Genomic DNA, 17,445 nt, shown 5'->3' with positions numbered 1-17,445 from the left:
TACTGTAAATGGTATTTGAAGCCAGAGAAAATGTGAAATAAGTTTAGGTAGAGTCCCATCTTTAGTTAAAAAAAAAAAATTAGGATAACCAGTTAAATTTGAACTTCAGATAAAAATGGAGTAATTTTTACTATATTCCATGCAATGTTTAAGACGTACTTATCCTAAAAACTAGTTATTATTTGAGATCCAAATTTAACTGGGCGCCATCTGACGACCATAACAGATATGGCAAACAGAAAGGCCTACAGGGACCAGGAAAGCCGTTGCACACAGTGAGATGCGTGAGAAATATAGTGGAGGGTGTGCAGGCTGGGCAGCCTGGAACATCTGTGTCCCATCCCCAAGAGCAGCTGCTGCCCAGCTGGTTGGTTGTGCAGAGAGGGTCTCCAGACGGTCCAATAGTCTAGCGGTTCAAAACATAATATAAAGATAATATAAATTTAAAAATATATGGAATACTCACATTTTTAAAGGGGACAATCAGTAGAAAGAACACTTGTGAGGCATAAGCAAAGCAGGTCTGTGGGCTCCGTGAGGCATATGGGTGATGGGTTTGTAGCCTCTGATCTGACCTCTACAAAGTGGGTGGAGCAGGTTTGTAACCTGTGAATTATGTTGCTTTGCTATGTCGGGGTGAATAGTATTTGGGTGTGGGGAAGGGCTGGCAGCAGGGGGACGATTCCCTCCTGCAAAAGGTGAGACATAGAAGCGGCTTCTCTGGCCACGACTCCGTGCTCTCGCCCCTCAGTGCCTGAGTGAGCCCCACTGGCCACTCTCCCCATAGCCGGGCAATGGCCGAAGTCAACAGGGCTGTGCTGCTGCTACCTGCTCTCGCAGGGCCTGAGGAGACGAGCCCGCCCTACCAGCCTCTCAGGCAGCAAGGCAGCAGCAATTGGGGTTTTGAAAGCTTTTATCAGTAGATTGTGGGCGGAAACTGCCCCGGGTTTGCTCTGAGCTTCTTGAGGCTTCTCAGCTTCAGATGCAAAGCAAGTGGGTGTCTCTTTGAGAAGCAGAAAGGGGGAAAGAAAGAACAAAAGAGAGGTGTTTCCCTGGGTTCTGGGAACTCTATAAAGAGAGAGCCGGCTTCTTTCTCTCGAGCAGTCAGAAACAGGAGTCCCGTCCTTGACACCCGGGACTCCCCAGGATTGAGAAGGAGAAAAACCCTTGGCTGGGGGCTGGCCCGAGGCATTGGCTGCCATGCAGCAGCCCTTGAATTACCCGTACCCCCAGATTTTCTGGGTGGACAGCAGTGCCAGCTCTCCCTGGGCTTCTCCAGGGTCAGTCTTCCCCTGTCCGTCCTCTGCGCCAGGAAGGCCCGGGCAAAGGAGGCCACCGCCACTACCACCACCTCTGAAGAAGAGGAGGGGCCACAACACAGGCCTGTGTCTCCTTGTGATGTTTTTCATGGTTCTGGTGGCCCTGGTTGGATTGGGACTGGGACTATTTCAGCTCTTCCACCTGCAGAAGGAACTGGCCGAACTCAGAGAGGTAAGCTGCCCTGTGGATTGCTGTGCCCCGAAGGCATGGGTGTGAGACAGCCCTGCTGTAGTGGAGGGAGGAAGGTGACAGTGATCTATATGGACCACAGTCTTGCTTGCAAAGTACTTCACAATCCTTTTTTCCTGTCTCAGAAATGAATCGCTCTAGCCATCTGTTCTATATGCAGAGAAATGGGGGCTCAAATGAGTGGAAGGAATATTATCTATGTTGGGAAGGATCAGAGCCAAATTACGACTGGTAACTAGAGTTCTTCTTTTCTCAGTTGGCTGCTACCTACCTTATACTCAGTGATTCAAGAAAGAAAAGGAACTTGGAATCTTGCTTACAAGTGAATTTGTTCAAATGGACAAACTAAATTTCCTTGAAAATACTTAAAAATATTGGAACTATTCCAAATCACAAAACTGAGGCATGGAGAGGCACAACTTGGCCGGAGTCTGAGTTAGCAGAGGTTCTAAGGTGTTTAGATTCCCTTTCCAGTGCTTAGTTTATTTGACAATTCTGCCTCCTTTGCTTAAAGAACTTCATATTTATTATATACCTTTTCTCTTTTTGTTTCACCAGTCCACCAGCCAAAGGCATACAGAATCGTCTTTGGAGAAGCAAATAGGTGAGTCCTTTCATGCGTGTACATGAGTTAGAAAGATAGTCCTTAGCGCTGAACCATGTTGGGGGAATGCCTTGAATTCCATCTCATTCCTGGGCATATGTATACTATGAAAGAGGAATCCTAACCAATTCTGAATCTGGTCATTTTGGTTCTTTGAGCTGCCCTAAAATATGAAGTGAGTTTAATTGTTCAAAATTAGTGTAGCTGAGTATCACACAAAAGTAAAAATAATTTCTGCTTGAATTTGGAAAAAGCAACACACATATAAAACCCTGGACCTTTGCCCCTTAGCAGTTGGCTCCAGGCCTGTCCGCTTCCTCAGGCCTCCTGGTTCCCATGCACAGGGCTGTGGCTATAACTTCTCGGGAGAGAAGGGGAGGTAAAGGCAGAGAAAGCTGCTGCTGGGAAAGACCCGTGCTCTCCTATTTAATCTCTATAAGAGATTAGTTAAGAGTCAGACCTTATTTAAAATTTTTCCATAGGATATATTTAAGCTTTTAAAAAGTGGGCAACCAATCATCCCCATTAGGATGGTTCTTTTGCAGCCACTGGAAAGCTTGGAGGAAGACTTTTGCCATTATTCAAAGGGTAGTCCCACTTCACTCACAGAGGCAATCGTGAGCTACCTTCGATAATAAAGGAAAAACCTGTGTATGAGATCCAGGACAGGAAGAAGATGAAAATGTTGAACGTTGACCTTCTAAAGTTTCAGGACATAGTTTTGGAAACTGTGGACAGATAGATTTAGAATACTGCAACTCATTAAACTAAGAGTCACTGAACTTTAGATTTGGTAAGAGTTGGAAGGGAGCTTAGAGAACATCTGGTCCAGTCATCTCATTTTTCAGAAGAGAAACAAAACACCAGATAGATTAGGTGATGTGCCCAACACTACTGGTGTGAAGGAACATAGGCTTCTAATGCCTTGTCACTTATAGTGCTTCCCAGTACATGCTCTGGTGCCTCATGACACAGGGAAACTCCTGTCTTTTTCTGATGGCCATGGAATGAGAATAAAGATGACAAGCAAGATGCCTCTGCAAAGACAATAGTTAAATCTCATCCTTAGAAATTGGGAAGAAAACAGAAGACAGCACTGGCTACCCAGTAAGGGGAGGCTGTTCCAGTTTCTTAGGATATGCCTGAGAGACCCAAGTCACCCTATTGCCCTAGCAGGTAGGCTCTTGTAGGAGCCATCCTTAGGATCCTCTGGTTTCCAGTTCTGGGTCTGAGCCCCTAAAGAGTTAGAAATTCCAGATGTACCCAAGCAGAGTAAAAACATTTGTTAGAAAAATAAAGCCTCTGGAGGATTTCTAAAATAAGATAGATTTGAAAGTCAGTGGAACGTGGCTGGCAAAATGGGTACCTAATTACTCATCTTTCACCCACTTTCTGGAGTCATTTTAGTAATTAAAAGTCAAGTGAACAGATAAGTCAGGTCCACTTGTCCCACTAAACAAGTATCAAGTATCTTTCCTAGATCAACCCAGATGGACCAGAAATTGGTGAGTTATCACACAGAAATCAAATTAGCAACTTTACTAATGAGCTAAGAGATGCAAATTTAAAAAGGGGGATACCCAGGTTTATCCATCAAATTAGTGAAGTTTAAAAAAAAACACAAAACCCCAGGTTGGCAAAAATGTGAGAGAAAAGGGTCTGCTTCAACAGTTGAGAGTCAGTGGGCATGTAAATTGCTACACCTTTCTAAAGAGTAGTTGGGAAAAAAATATCACAGGATTAAAACTGTTAATTTACCTTGTGATCTCATCACTAAGGCTTTATTATTTAAGAAAATAATCAAAATGTGCCTGAAAATTTATAATAAGGATGTTCATCACTTCCTTATAAGGCTATTTATAATAAACCAGTCAGAAGAAAGTTAAATGCTTCTTAATAGGAAATTAGTTAAATACATGACAGTGTATTCAGATGAGATCATAATACGCAGCAACTAAAAGCTATATGTTAGAAGGACATTTAATGCCATAGAGATTGTGCATTCTATATTGTTGGATAAAAGACAAGTTATAAAGCAGTGTGTTTAGTTTAATATTGACATATGCATATTTTTATATCCTTAGTAAACATCTAGAAGGATTTATACTCCAACAGGTTAACTGTGATTTTTCTCTGGAAGGTTCTATTGTAGGTTATTTAAACTTTCTTATTTGGTTCACTTTCATTTTTCCACAGTTAACTCATTAAATCTTTTATTCATTCACAAATGTTCTTGGAGTATTTCCTGTGTGCCAGGCTGGGTGTTGGGTAGTGGGTGATGACAGAATGAGAGACAAGTGGCTTGCCCTCATGGAGCTCTTAGCATGATAGAGAAGATAAACAAAAGCAAGCAAACAGACAACAAACTTTTAAGTTGTACTAAGTGTGACCTAAGATTGAGTGGTCTGCAAAGTCCCCTCTAAGGAGGTGTTGTTAATGTGGATGTGTGTATGTGTATGGGTGGGTAGGAGGCTGGGAACATCATTCCAGCACTGAGAATGGCATGTGCAGAGACCCTGGAGCAGGCTACAGTCATCACCAAAATATAGGATATATTTCTCCTTTATTTATTCCATCATTTATCCAGCAGATATTTTTATTGAGTACCTTCTATGAGAATAACACTGCGAGGGATATACCACATGTGATTCTCTGTTCCATTTCCTGTCAGTTCATGGCTGAATGCCAGATTAGCTGCACAGATGGTTTGTGGTGTAGGAATATAGAAGAGACTCAGTTTTGCCTTTCCTGTTCACTAACACCTCACCTCATTCATGGTGGGTGGTCTTGGGTGGCTACAGAGGTAATAATTGCTTACATCATATCCTCAGCTGATTGGAGCACTCTCAGGCCATATAGAGTTTTACAGGCTAATCATGAAGAGCCTGATGTGGATGAGTGCCTTTCTATGAAACTTTCTTGAACATCTTAGCTAAATTCATTAGTTAAGTGGTAGAGCTATTCCACTGAAATATCTAAAGTCAGAGAACTAGTACCTGTTTTGAGAACTGTTGTGTATTTTAAATCTTTCCATTTAATTTAGCAAACATGTACTGATCACATGCCTTGGGGTAGAAACCGAGCTAATTACTCTGGTGGATTAAACATATAGTAAGGAATTTGCCATTTATTTGGGGAGTAAGATGAATTATACAGTTACCACAGAAAAAGGGGAGTCAAAACTGACAAGAGAGGTGACGACAGAGTGCTTCTAGGTTTCAAAGGCGGAAACAAGCATATTTGATTAGAAAGGCTTGGGAATGTTTTGCAAGAAAAGAGGTATTTTAGATGGTATGTGCAGGGTTGATAGGAATTTAGCACAGAGATCTGTTTGGGAGGGCATCCCAGGCAGAAGGAACAGCATGGGCAAAGGCACAGAGGCAGGGAAGCTGGGTGTGTTCAGAACTGTTGTACAGCTATGTCTAGCGTGGGTGAGTAAGCAAGATAAGGCTGGACAGATAGGCAGAGATCACATGGTTGGGGACACTTGTACATAATTACACGTTCAATGAGGAGCATTCAAGGTGTTTGAGATCTTAGGATAATTTATTTGGGGCAGATTGTAGAATGCCATTGGGGAAGACCTAGTGGCCTGGAGATCAGCAGTCTTCAGGCTTTGTCCTGCAGAGTCCTAAGGGCAGCTGAGCCAGAGAGGAAAGAGCCTTGGATCTGGACTCAGGAGACCTGAGTGTCAGTCCCACTCTGACACTGAGTAAACAGGTCTTCTTGGATAAGTCACCCAACTTGTTATTTTTTTTATCAGGAAATAACTTTTTATTTTATATTGGAGTATAGTTGATTAACAACGTTGTGTTAGTTTCAGGTGTACAGCAAAGTGATTCAGTTATACGTATACAAGTCACCCAACTTTTAAGCTCGTTTTGCCGTCTATAAGATGGGACAGTAATCTCTACCTCAAAGAGTTGTGGCCAGTTATAAATGCAATAGCTTATATGGCACATCTTTATAAACTAAGCTTTCTATTATTTTATTGTAGCATTATAATTTATGCATGTGTCTATTTTAATTTAGTTCCTTTTTACCTCTCTGTTTCTGAAATACAGGCTGTTGTAATTCCTACAATTTGGACCTGAATGAGTTGGCTATGTTAGACTGTTGCCATTTATGCTTATAAAACTTCTTTTATTTAAATGCTCTGCTTAGAGTCCCACAGAAAGAATAGTTGTTATGTCATTTTTTACGTATATCTTTCATCTCTCTATGAAACAGGTCACCCCAATCCATCCTCTGAGAAAACGGAGCTGAGAAAGGCAGCTCATTTAACAGGTCTGTATCTGGAAGATGGGCTTGGGAAAGCCTTTGGCAGAAAGCAGAAGAGCTGGTTGGTCTCCACGACTGTGCTCTGCAGTAGTTGATACGTTCCAGTGACAGTATTTGAAACCCAAGAGGAGTTACATCTTTCTAGTCAGGTCAACCTCACACACACATTGAGCCCCTACTCTGGGCAAGGCCCTGTTCTAAACTGGAGAAATGGAGCTGCTTATGACGTGATCCTTGCCCATAAGGAGCTCACTCTTTTCACTCACTCCAATGACCCTTAGGGAATTTGGGGCACAGATCCAAGCGGTGAGAGCTGGGGAGATGGGGAATGATGAATTATTTTAGTACGTGTTTCCCTGGTTTTCTGTAAGAGCTTTACTCTGCTTTCTCCATGAGTAGAAAAAGGAGAGGCGAGGCCCAGTCCTGGCACTAGTGGTCGTGTAGTGGAGTGAAATGATTTGATAGCAAGGTGGTATGGGCATTCCCAGTGTAAAGTCCACAAATATCTGAAAAGTGGATAAGTATCATGGAAAGTGGTATGCTGCTGTCCCTGAAATTATTTCAGCAGAGACTGTAAAATGATCCAATTTAGATAAACAGACATTTCTTGGAACACATGCTGTGTGCCAAGCCTGGGGGACATGGAGATGAACCACACACGGCTCCTGCCTTCAAGGAGCTTACAATCTAACAGGGAAAGACATGTGCACAAGCAATAATTCCAGCATTCTCTGCTTAAGAATGTACATAATGCTGTGGGGATACAAATGAAAGGGGATTTTCGCCCACACTGAAGAATCCTTAGTGCAGGTAAAGATTGGACTAGATGATCCCTAAGGTCCTTCCCAACTTTAGAACTTCAAAGTTCCTTGGATTTGATTTTTCACCTCATGAAGGGACCTCAAACCCTAGTAGTTTTGGTACTAGTTCTGAACCTTTGTTCCAGAGAGCTAAAATCATCCCAATCATTTCTCACTGCAGTTGATTAGGGGTATATGCTATTGTCGCAGTTGTGTGGATGATAAAATTGAAGACGTCAATTTGATAAAGGTGTGAAGAAATTCAGTAACAGGTCAGGCCTGATCCGTCACCTGGCTCAATATGGGCTATGTCATTTGGGGTAAAAAGCATTTGCTCAAGGCATGGTCCGCAATTTTGCCTTGGAAGCTTGGTTTGTTGATACATGAGCATTCCTGGCTGAAAGCTCCTCTCTGGTTTGGTTTCAGGCAAGCCCAACTCAAGATCCATCCCTCTGGAATGGGAAGACACTTATGGAATTGCCCTGGTCTCTGGGGTGAAGTATAAGAAGGGCAGCCTTGTGATCAATGAAACTGGGCTGTATTTTGTGTATTCCAAAGTGTACTTCCGGGGTCAGTCCTGCAACAAGCAGCCCCTGAACCACAAGGTTTACACGAGGAATTTTAGGTACCCCCAGGACCTGGTGCTCATGGAGGGGAAGATGATGGACTACTGCACTACTGGCCAGATGTGGGCCCGCAGCAGCTACCTGGGGGCTGTGTTCAATCTCACCAATGCTGACCATTTATATGTCAATGTATCTGAGCCCTCTCTGGTCAATTTTGAGGAATCTAAGACATTTTTTGGCTTATATAAGCTCTAAGAAAAGCACTTTGGGATTCTCTCCATTATGGTTTCTTGTTATAGGCACTGAGAATGTTGTCTTGAATGAGGGTCTTCTTAAGTCCACTTGAGGTCAAGAGAGAAGACATGAACCAAGAGGATCTTGAGACCACAGGGTCCAGCAGTTCTACAGCTCCTCATCTCACCTAAGGTCCACGAGCCAGACAGGAGGAGGACATGAACACGAAACTCTGGGCTGCCATGTGAAGCTGCAGAGACAGGGAAAAGCAGCTACCAGGGTGTTCTACACTCATCTTAGGTGGCCTAGCACACTTTGGTACACTGAAAATGGCACGTTTTAACTCACCTCTTGGGGTGGGTCTACTGTCTACCTCAGGGGAGGCTGTCTTTCATGTATATGGATGCAACATGAATGTATAAGGGGTGGGAAAAGAGGACTAGGCTTACATGATAAGCTAAAGAGACTAAAAGGCCAGTGTCCCACTGGCAGCATCTTTACTTGTAAATGCATAGCCTGAGCCATCAGGTGATGCTAACAGAGAAGCAAGGGAGATCTTTTGAGGACTCAGTCCATTCCCTATACAGCATGTATATTTCCAGTGCAATTGTAGGGGTGTGTGTGTGTGTGTGCGCGCGCGTGTGACTAGAAGAGTTACGTAAGTAGAGAGAACGTGGAGATTGGGAAGGACATGTTAGGAAAATATGGGCTGCATTTGGTGGTAGATTTTGAATGCTTTTTGGGCAACCAACTCTAATAGTCCTCAAAACTCTTTGATTGTCAGTTATTAAAGCTGTTTCCCCATAATATAACTAATATTTATATATATTTTGTGGGTTTTTTTTTTTTCTTTTTGCAGTACGCAGGCCTCTCACTGTTGTGGCCTCTCCTGTTGCGGAGCACAGGCTCCGGACGTGCAGGCTCAGCAGCCATGGCTCACGGGCCCAGCCGCTCTGCGGCACGTGGGATCTTCCCGGACCGGGGCATGAACCCGTGTCCCCTGCATTGGCAGGCGGACTCTCAACCACTGCGCCACCAGGGAAGCCCTATTTTGTGCATTTTTAATGAACAGAATACATGTAACAAAAACTATGTTAAAATACAGATAAACATTATGAGTGTCCTTTTTGGAAATCACTAAGATCTGGAGTTTTTCCTTATTATTTCTTTCTTCCATGGCCTCCTCATTCATTATGACTTAAGCCCACTTTAAGAAGAATTTACTAGGGTGAGAAGAGCTGTGAGGCAAATCTTTGCATCTTTGACAGGCTCTCCTCTCCTCGCTATATTCTCTTTCCCCTCCATCTACCACTATCCAGAGTTTCCATTGCCAATATTATTGCCAGTGTTAAGCTCACCCAACTTCCCATAGATCTGATGACAATTTGTCTTTTCCTGGGGGCAGAGATGTGGCATAGTGGAAAAGGCACAGACTTTGGACTAAAAAGCCTGAATTTGAATCTTTGTTCCTCTACTTATTAACTATGCAATCACTGGGCAGATCACTTGACTTTTTTGGACAAAAAGGGGCTGATTTGGACTTATAGTATCTAACACATCATAGAATGTCAAACAATAGTGTCTGCCATTATTAATAAGCCACTCTATGGGAGGAACTTCATTCTCTAGAAGAAGCCACTGCTCTGAGGGATCCATTCAAACACCTGGTTTCTTGCCTTCTCACCTTGGTCTCACAATAACCTTTTCCTATTTTCTCCAAATGCTCATTACCATGACTTCTCCCTAGACTTTTTCATCATTAAAAATAACAACATCTCTGGAATTTGATTTCAGACACCTTATTTTCACAACATCATGTCCTTTTTCCAACTCAGTTGGTCCAACATTTTCTCTCCTAAAAATATGTATATATATTTTACTGTGTTGTGACATCTACTTAATAAATGCTATCATTTTCTTATATATCCATCAGCTCCTTCTCTATCTTCACTCTTTTCTCTATCCAGCTTAGGTTCCACGATCTGTCGTTACAATCAGAACCTTGGAAAGACCCTGAATTCCAAAATACTCTGTTACCGTCCCTGTTTTCCTCTTGTAAAAATCCCATTCTCTTTATGCTGGCATCCTAGCAGCCGGATGTTGCTGCAGAAAAATGACACAAACCGATTGACTATTTTTATTTTTATCTATCATCTACTTAAATCATCCAATCAATTTTTTAAAATAAATTATTTATTTTTGGCTGCGTTTGGTCTTCGTTGCTGCGCGCGGGCTTTCTCTAGTTGTGGTGAGCAGGGGCTACTCTTCGTTGCGGTGTGCGGGCTTCTCATTGCGGTGGCTTCTCTTGTTGCGGAGCACGAGCTCTAGGCGCGCGGGCTTCAGTAGTTGCGGCACACGGGCTCAGTAGTTGTGGTTCGCGGGCTCTAGAGCACAGGCTCAGTAGTTGTGGCGCACGGGCTTAGTTGCTCCATGGCATGTGGGATCTTCCCGGACCAGGGCTCAAACCCGTGTCCCCTGCATTGCCAGGCGGACCCTCAACCACTGCACCACCAAGGAAGGCCAAATCAATTATTTATCAGTGAATTATTTCTGTCTTTTGATAGATTTGAATAGGTAATACATGTACATAGCACAAATTTTAAAAGGTACACAAAGATATAGGATGAAAATAAGCCCTTTTCTCATCCTGTCCTGTGGCTCCATCTCTGCCCACAAGGAGGATCACTGTCTCCTTCTGTAGCTTTTCCGAGATGATCTATACATAAATATGACATCACTTTACATCAGGGTTTTCTAGCCTCGGTTCTATTGACGTTATGAGCTGGACAAATCTTTGTTGTGAGGGCTGTCCTGCCCGTGCATTGTTGTATGTTTAGCAGTAACCCTGCCCTCTACTGACTAGATGCCAGTAGCATGCCCTTGCCCCCATGTGTGATAACCAGAAATGTCACCAAACATTGCCAAATGTCCCCGGGCTGAAGGTGGGGAGACAAAATCACTCCTGACTGAGAACCACTGCTTTACATTAGTGATCACAGATTTCAAATAGGCATTCAACACAGCCCAGCACTTTTCCTCCAGTTCCCTGGTAAGCATGTTTTTTTCACTGTTTGAGACAACTACATCATGTCTTTTCCTTTTATAAACCAACTTCCTCCCCTCCTCCCACCATGGAACCTCACTTTTACCACCAAAACACAAACCCACTTGTATCTGAATGATCTCTTTCTTCCATCTGATACAGTGGAGGAAGAGGACCTTCTGTGTGCACTAATTTCCTCTTCCTTATTTTACCTGTTTAAAAATTTTCTTCTTTCTTCTAAATCTTCAAACTAGCTCTATGAAATAACTTCCACCGGCATGTACATATATTCAAGTATCCCCTGTCACTGAAAGATAAACCAAACCAAACTAAACCAAAAAAAAAAAAAAAAAAACCCAAACCTTTCTTTAGCCTTCTTCTTCCTCCAAAAATGGCTGCATTTCTCATTTTCCCCATAGAGAGAAACATCTGAGAAGGTTTTCTCCACACACATGGGCTCCATTTTTAAAGCCAGGAATCTGCCTGTTATTTATTTAACCACTTAAAAATATCTGGGTTTTTTTTTCTGCTAGAAAAAAAACTCCAAAAGCAAGACCTTTTCTGCCTTGTTTACCACTGTATTCACACTACCTAACCCAGTGCCTGGCACATATTAGGTGCTCAATAAATATTTGTTGACTAAATAACTTTCAGTATAAGGCAAAAGTCTTTCAATGGGTATGTTTGTCAGAGTAGTGAATCTATAATTGTGTTGCCTCAAGGACGTGTGTGCTTGTTTATCCAGCTTTGACTAGATTATTCAATGGGGGTTTGAGGCTACAGATGAAAAAATATAGTGCGCCCTAACTCATAGAATTAGAAAAAAAGAAAGAGCTATTTGGTCGTTAGCATTACCAGGAGCTTTTGGGAGACTGTTGAGGAAAAATTCTAGGTAATTAAAGCTGAAACTGTCGTTTAGAAGATACACAATACATGTTTGTTGAATAAATTAATGAACAAAACTAAAAGTCCAGGTTGGAATGTGTCACCTGCTCTCTTTGAAACTCTTCTGTTGATTAATCTGCTCTATGTGGTCAGGTTTCTGACCAGGTACTTCATGGAGAAAGTCAGAGAGGTAGTCACCCTTCTTTTGGCCGACGGTCTGTATTCCCAAGCCTCACGATGAAATTCTCCTCATCCATTTCTTCTTCATATGACTCCATCCATCCAAGTACACCAGTTCTAATGGTCACAGGAAGTTTGCGGGACCATTTTTTTGGGTCAGTGGGCCCTCCTAGATAATGGTATTAGAGCAAAGAGGAGTAGGAACGGTGCTGGGCATCCTGTGATGACTGATACCACTAGCTAGTTGTGGTACTACTGGTACTTTTATCTGTCTAACTCTGAGCTCTGCTAGGATGCCTTCAGGATTTTCTGAACACAGGGTTGTAGCTTACTATGCTTTAAGTACTGGTTTCAGGGAAGAGATATTAACAGTTCCTTGAGTTATTTTTCTTTAAGAGGGAACACAAGGAATGTCAAAACCCCAAAACCTTTTGAATGTGCTCATCAAAAGTAGAGTCAATCATTGTTCCTTTATGAAATGCTAAACCCAAAGTAGACCACTTAAAAAAAAAAAAGGTCACTTCTGGTTTAGTAGTTTGAGGTTTTCTTTCTTTTTAAACAACTGAAAACACAGAAAAGCATGTTTTTTTCTTAGCCCCCACCGCCCCCCAGAGTGGTGACTTTGTATTCTCTGAAGTAGGTTTTGACTTACCACAGCTTAACAGAAAAAAAGCTTTACTGGAATCATCACTGTGAGAATGACTAATTTGAAACAACAGATCATTGGAAGAGGTTGAACTGTGGGGAGAAGCCTGGTTCCTCAAAGCCAGACTATAAGATTTCCTTAAGGAGGTTAAGCCGTAGACATTCCCTGATCCTTATCTAAGAAAGTGTGCTGTTAAATTACATGTTAAATTACACATGTTAAATAACATTTTTTCATAGGAGTTTGGTTAAGTTGTGATGTCAGTAGAGATAAATTTTTTCTGTGTGTGTGTGTGTGTGTGTGTGTGTGTGTTTCTTTCCCCGGGTTTTGGATCATCCAGAGGGAGAATGAGGTGATCCTAGGAGAGCCAAATTAAAGCCAATTCCTTAGGGTTTTCAGACTCAAAAATGGACCTTATTCAGAAATAATATAACTATTGAGAGTAGCCAGGAATCTTTGGGATTCATCTAGAAGCCAACCAGCCTTGGAAATATAGACAGCTAAGTGGGTATCTTTTGCTCCTTACAATTCACCCAGAGGGTAGAAAAGCATCACCTCAGTGATGACTTTCTTCCTTTTGCTAAAGCTTTCCCTTTGCTGGGAGACATTTATTCACCATTCTGACTGATACATCTTTAGAGAAAAGTGCAATGCACATGTCTCTCCTCTCTCGTTTGGAGGTTCCCTCAGCTCTACAGAGCCACCCTTTTTTCTCCTTCTCAGTAAAACGACATGAACCTCAATCACATTCTGTTGAAAGTTGTCTTCTCTCTAAGTTTTCTGAAATTTTCAGGAAATACTTCCGTTCTTTGGGCAGTCCACATGATAATGGGTTTCCTGGCTCTCACCTGGTTTCTGGCAGTGGATGTTCTCTAAGGTACTCCCATTGTGGAATACCTGTATTTCCCTCAAGGCACTACTACCGCAACTTGCTGGGTGTAGACAAATTTTATTGATGGTTTGGGGGTAATGGATAGAGATTACACTACACACACAGTGTAAGTTATACCTAAAATTGAGTGTTAGACATCACTATCATCCCCCAAATTTGCCACAATTATCTCCATAAGTGTGTCACCCAAAACCCTAGTACTTGAAAGGAAGCATAAGCTCATTCATTCAAAAACGGTTTATTTAATATCTACCATATACCAGAAACTACCCTAGGCACTGTGAATACAATGAAAAATAAAGCCTCATATGGAGTTATATTTTAATGGAGAGATGGTAAATAGACAACAAAAAAGAAGCAAATAAATACCTAATTAGTCATATGGTAGTAAGTGTTAATGAAGAAAATTTAAGCAAGGTAAGGTGGTAGAGAGTGGTAAAGAAGGAGGGGATTATTTGATAAGTGGTGAGGGCACACCACTTAGAGCATATCAAGTAGAGAAATGAAAATGCAAAGATGTGGTTGGTATGTTTGGTATATGGTTAGAGTGGAATGAGCTTGATATAAACTGGTTGGAAAGGTAGCCAGAGGCCAGATGATGTAGGGCCTTGGAAGCTTCGGAAAGGAGTGTGGATTTCCTTCTAAGTGTCATAGAAAGTTGTTAGAGGGCTGGGAACAGAGAACAGAGAGTGATGTGACCTCATTTACAATTTAAAAGGAACACTCTAGTTTATGGAGAACAGTCTCTGAGTTGGGAGACCAGTAGAAGGCTGCTTCAGCACTCCAGATGAGAGATGGCAATGGCTTGAACCAGGGTATTGAGAGTCATTTTGATGTTAGAGTTAAACGGATTTGCTGATGGATTGGATGTGGGACATGAGAGAAATGATGATTCTCTCATTTTGGGTCTGAGCAATTGGGGGGCTGGTGGTGCCGTTTACTGTATTATAGTTTTGCTGCTGTCATGTAAGACTTCATGTTACATGAAGTCTTCTTACACTTCTCTGCACAGTCTGTGACAGAGGAAGAAAACGCTTGTTTCTTGCTGCACATCCTTGGGTTTGTACCAACAAGGGCCAACTCTTCACTAATAGCCAAAGGCACAGAGACCAACCAGCCTTAGAGTTCTGCTTGAGTTCTTCTCATGGATAGAAGTTCTCTATACCAGCCTTAAGAAGGAAGGAAACTGTGTGTATTAAGATTGCCATATATAAACCTGAGACTGCCCCCATTGCCAAAAATTACTCATCACAGATCTTGGGTTATAAGTAATCTTAGAAATAATGTAAGGCAACCTCTCTTCTAAGGTAGAAGTCCTCTTTGCCATATTTCCAACAAGTGGAACCCATTTCCAACATATTCTCTATTTGAAAATGTTCGGAAGAGAGGGCTCCCTGAACTGTGAGGGAACCCATTTCTGTACTGGCCTATATCACATTGTAGATAGTGCTTTCTTAGATTTAATTGAAATCCTCTACACGTTTGTCATAAGTCTTTGCTGCTTAATACGCCTATAGAATTTTATGGCTTGTCAAGCTCTCTCATGTACCTTATCTTGTTTAATTTTCACTAAACCCTGTAAGGTAGGTTGTTATCCTCATTTTACACAAAAAAACAACTGAAACACTGAAAAGTTGTGAGCCTTGCTCAAGGTGATGTGGCTAAGAAATGGTGGATGGGACTTAACTCTAGTTGTCTAACCGTATGTCTTATGTTCTTTCCACATGCAAAGAGACTTCTTAGAACTGTATCTTATATAATGGTGCTCAAAATGAGCCTCATCCCATTAATTTGCAGTGTTTCCTTAGCTCCTGGCATTTCAGTGTGAGTCTCACTTTGCCTATTACCAATACTCTGCATTATATTTATTGTTATATTATATATAACATATATATATATATTGATGTAATTCTATAGATAGAGGTCACAGATTTTCAGTGTTGAGACTTTCTCTTAGATTCTTCTTTTGTTTCTTCTCTCTACTGTGTTCCATCTGAATTGCCCTTATTGTCCCTCTACCAGCAAATAGCATCCTGGTATTAATAAGGTGAGAATGAAAGAGATTGAGCTTCGGGTCAGAAAGTCTGGGTTGAGTTCAGCCTCTGCCGCTCAACTAGCTGTATGTGGGCCCTTAAGTAAGTGACATGAATATCTTGAGATTCAGTTGTCTCCTCTGTAAAATAAGGATGCCAATTCCTTTTCCTATGATTTTTTTGGAATGTTGTTAACGGCAAATGGAGTGAGGCTACTTTGTGACTTGGAAAATCGCTCCTGACGGTTAGTCAGTGGAATTGTCATATCCCTCAGCAACTTTCTTGATAAAGTCACTGTGAAAAAAATCCTTACAAAATCGATTATTCATAGTCCTACTATATTTTGTATGAATCCCATCACACATAAAACTACGAATGAGGAACAACATGTAGGTAAATCTCATTCTGAGGTATAAAAATGAAATAATATCTTACGTTTTCATAGCCTTTGAAACATTTTCTCACATGCCTCTTGCTTTTATTGTTTTTAAAAAATATATGACATAATACACATAAAAGCAGTTGGCATGTGTCAGGTTCTCTATAAAAGTTATTTGAATATATCGAATATAGTCTGTGCTCACTATGTTCACAGCCTAGTGTGATCCATCTTGATGCCTATTTTTTAAATCCTGAAATACAATGAAATAGAGTGATGTGTACACTTTTGACTGGTGAGATATAACACTTTAAGCTCTTTGCTATCCTTATCTATAGCTAAAACCCTCTGCTTAACTCAGGGTTGCCTCAAGAGATGTGAGCCACTAAGGAAATCCACCTTCTCTGGCTGCTCATCACAGAAGGGATAGAACCTCTTGGTTCTTCTGTCGTAGCCCTGGCTTTCTGTGGGTGAACCACTTCAAAGACTGTGAGCTAGTAAGAAGCACCCTTGACGTTATCGAATTCTGAAAGTGTCCGCACATGTAAGACACCGTAGGCAAGACAGGAACCTTTGCAAAGGAGACTGGAGAGTTGGAGAGGCATCACTGGTGTCTCAAAAGTTTCTCTGGGCAAAGGATCTTCTAGTTTCACTTGGTTTAGGTCTTAGTTTTCTCACACACCCCACCCTAGCAGCAGCACGCCTGCACTACTTCCAGTCTGTGGAAGGGAACTTGGTACACATTTTCTGGAAGGGAAGTTTCTATAAGTTGTTCCTGATTGGAAGAGAAGGCAGGTGGAAGATTCAGGAAGCTACAAAGGTCTCTGGCCTTAAGTAAATGAACTAAGATTCTAGACCTTCGTAACAGATTAAAGACTGCAGCTTGAAGAAACTGGGGATTCCTATAACATGCAATGCATCTTTTTCTCCTCACCCCGTGTCTTCATTGAGAAGAGAAAACAGCCTTGGCTCAGATGGTGAGAAAGAGACACGAAGGTGTTAAACGAACTCTAAAGTGTGAGCTACAAGGGAAGACAGCTCAAACCTCAGCATCCTCTTTGCATCATTTGGTGGGTTGTGTTCTGGCTTCTAAGAAATTCCGGAGGCTTCTGCAGGGGTCTGGGAGGGTGGCAAAGAGAAGAACACCAGGCAGGGGCTGAGGTGGTTGATACTTCCTTTAGGATGGCAAATTGGCTCTTTCCTACTTTCCAGAAGAACACGGAAAGACTGCTCTGCTCTGGGAAGGAAGCGGGAGTACAGTCAGTGGCCAGGTAGCTGGAAAAACATTTGATGAGGAGATGAATATGTTTTTTTCTGCTCTACAGCCAAGTCCACACTGTCATACCTTATGGCTCACAAGGTGGATGCCCATCTTGGGTAAGAATACCCAACT

The 17,445-nt window shown here is 41.9% G+C and overlaps 1 protein-coding gene across 1 annotated transcript; it reads left to right on the top strand.

The window, feature by feature from the left end:
- Nucleotides 1-940: 940 nt before the first annotated feature.
- FASLG (Fas ligand) lies at nt 941-8,539 on the top strand. Its single transcript, XM_079927265.1, has 4 exons — nt 941-1,491; nt 2,068-2,113; nt 6,344-6,400; nt 7,621-8,539. Exons 1-4 carry the CDS (start codon nt 1,201-1,203, stop codon nt 8,013-8,015), a joined length of 789 nt encoding a protein of 262 aa, XP_079783391.1. The 5' UTR covers nt 941-1,200; the 3' UTR covers nt 8,016-8,539.
- Nucleotides 8,540-17,445: the final 8,906 nt, after the last annotated feature.

Source organism: Stenella coeruleoalba, assembly GCF_951394435.1.
Source record: "Stenella coeruleoalba genome assembly, chromosome: 1".
Taxonomy (NCBI): domain Eukaryota; kingdom Metazoa; phylum Chordata; class Mammalia; order Artiodactyla; family Delphinidae; genus Stenella; species Stenella coeruleoalba.
The sequence above is the reverse complement of the archived record's forward strand: the minus strand, read 5'-3'. Positions and strand labels throughout refer to the sequence as shown.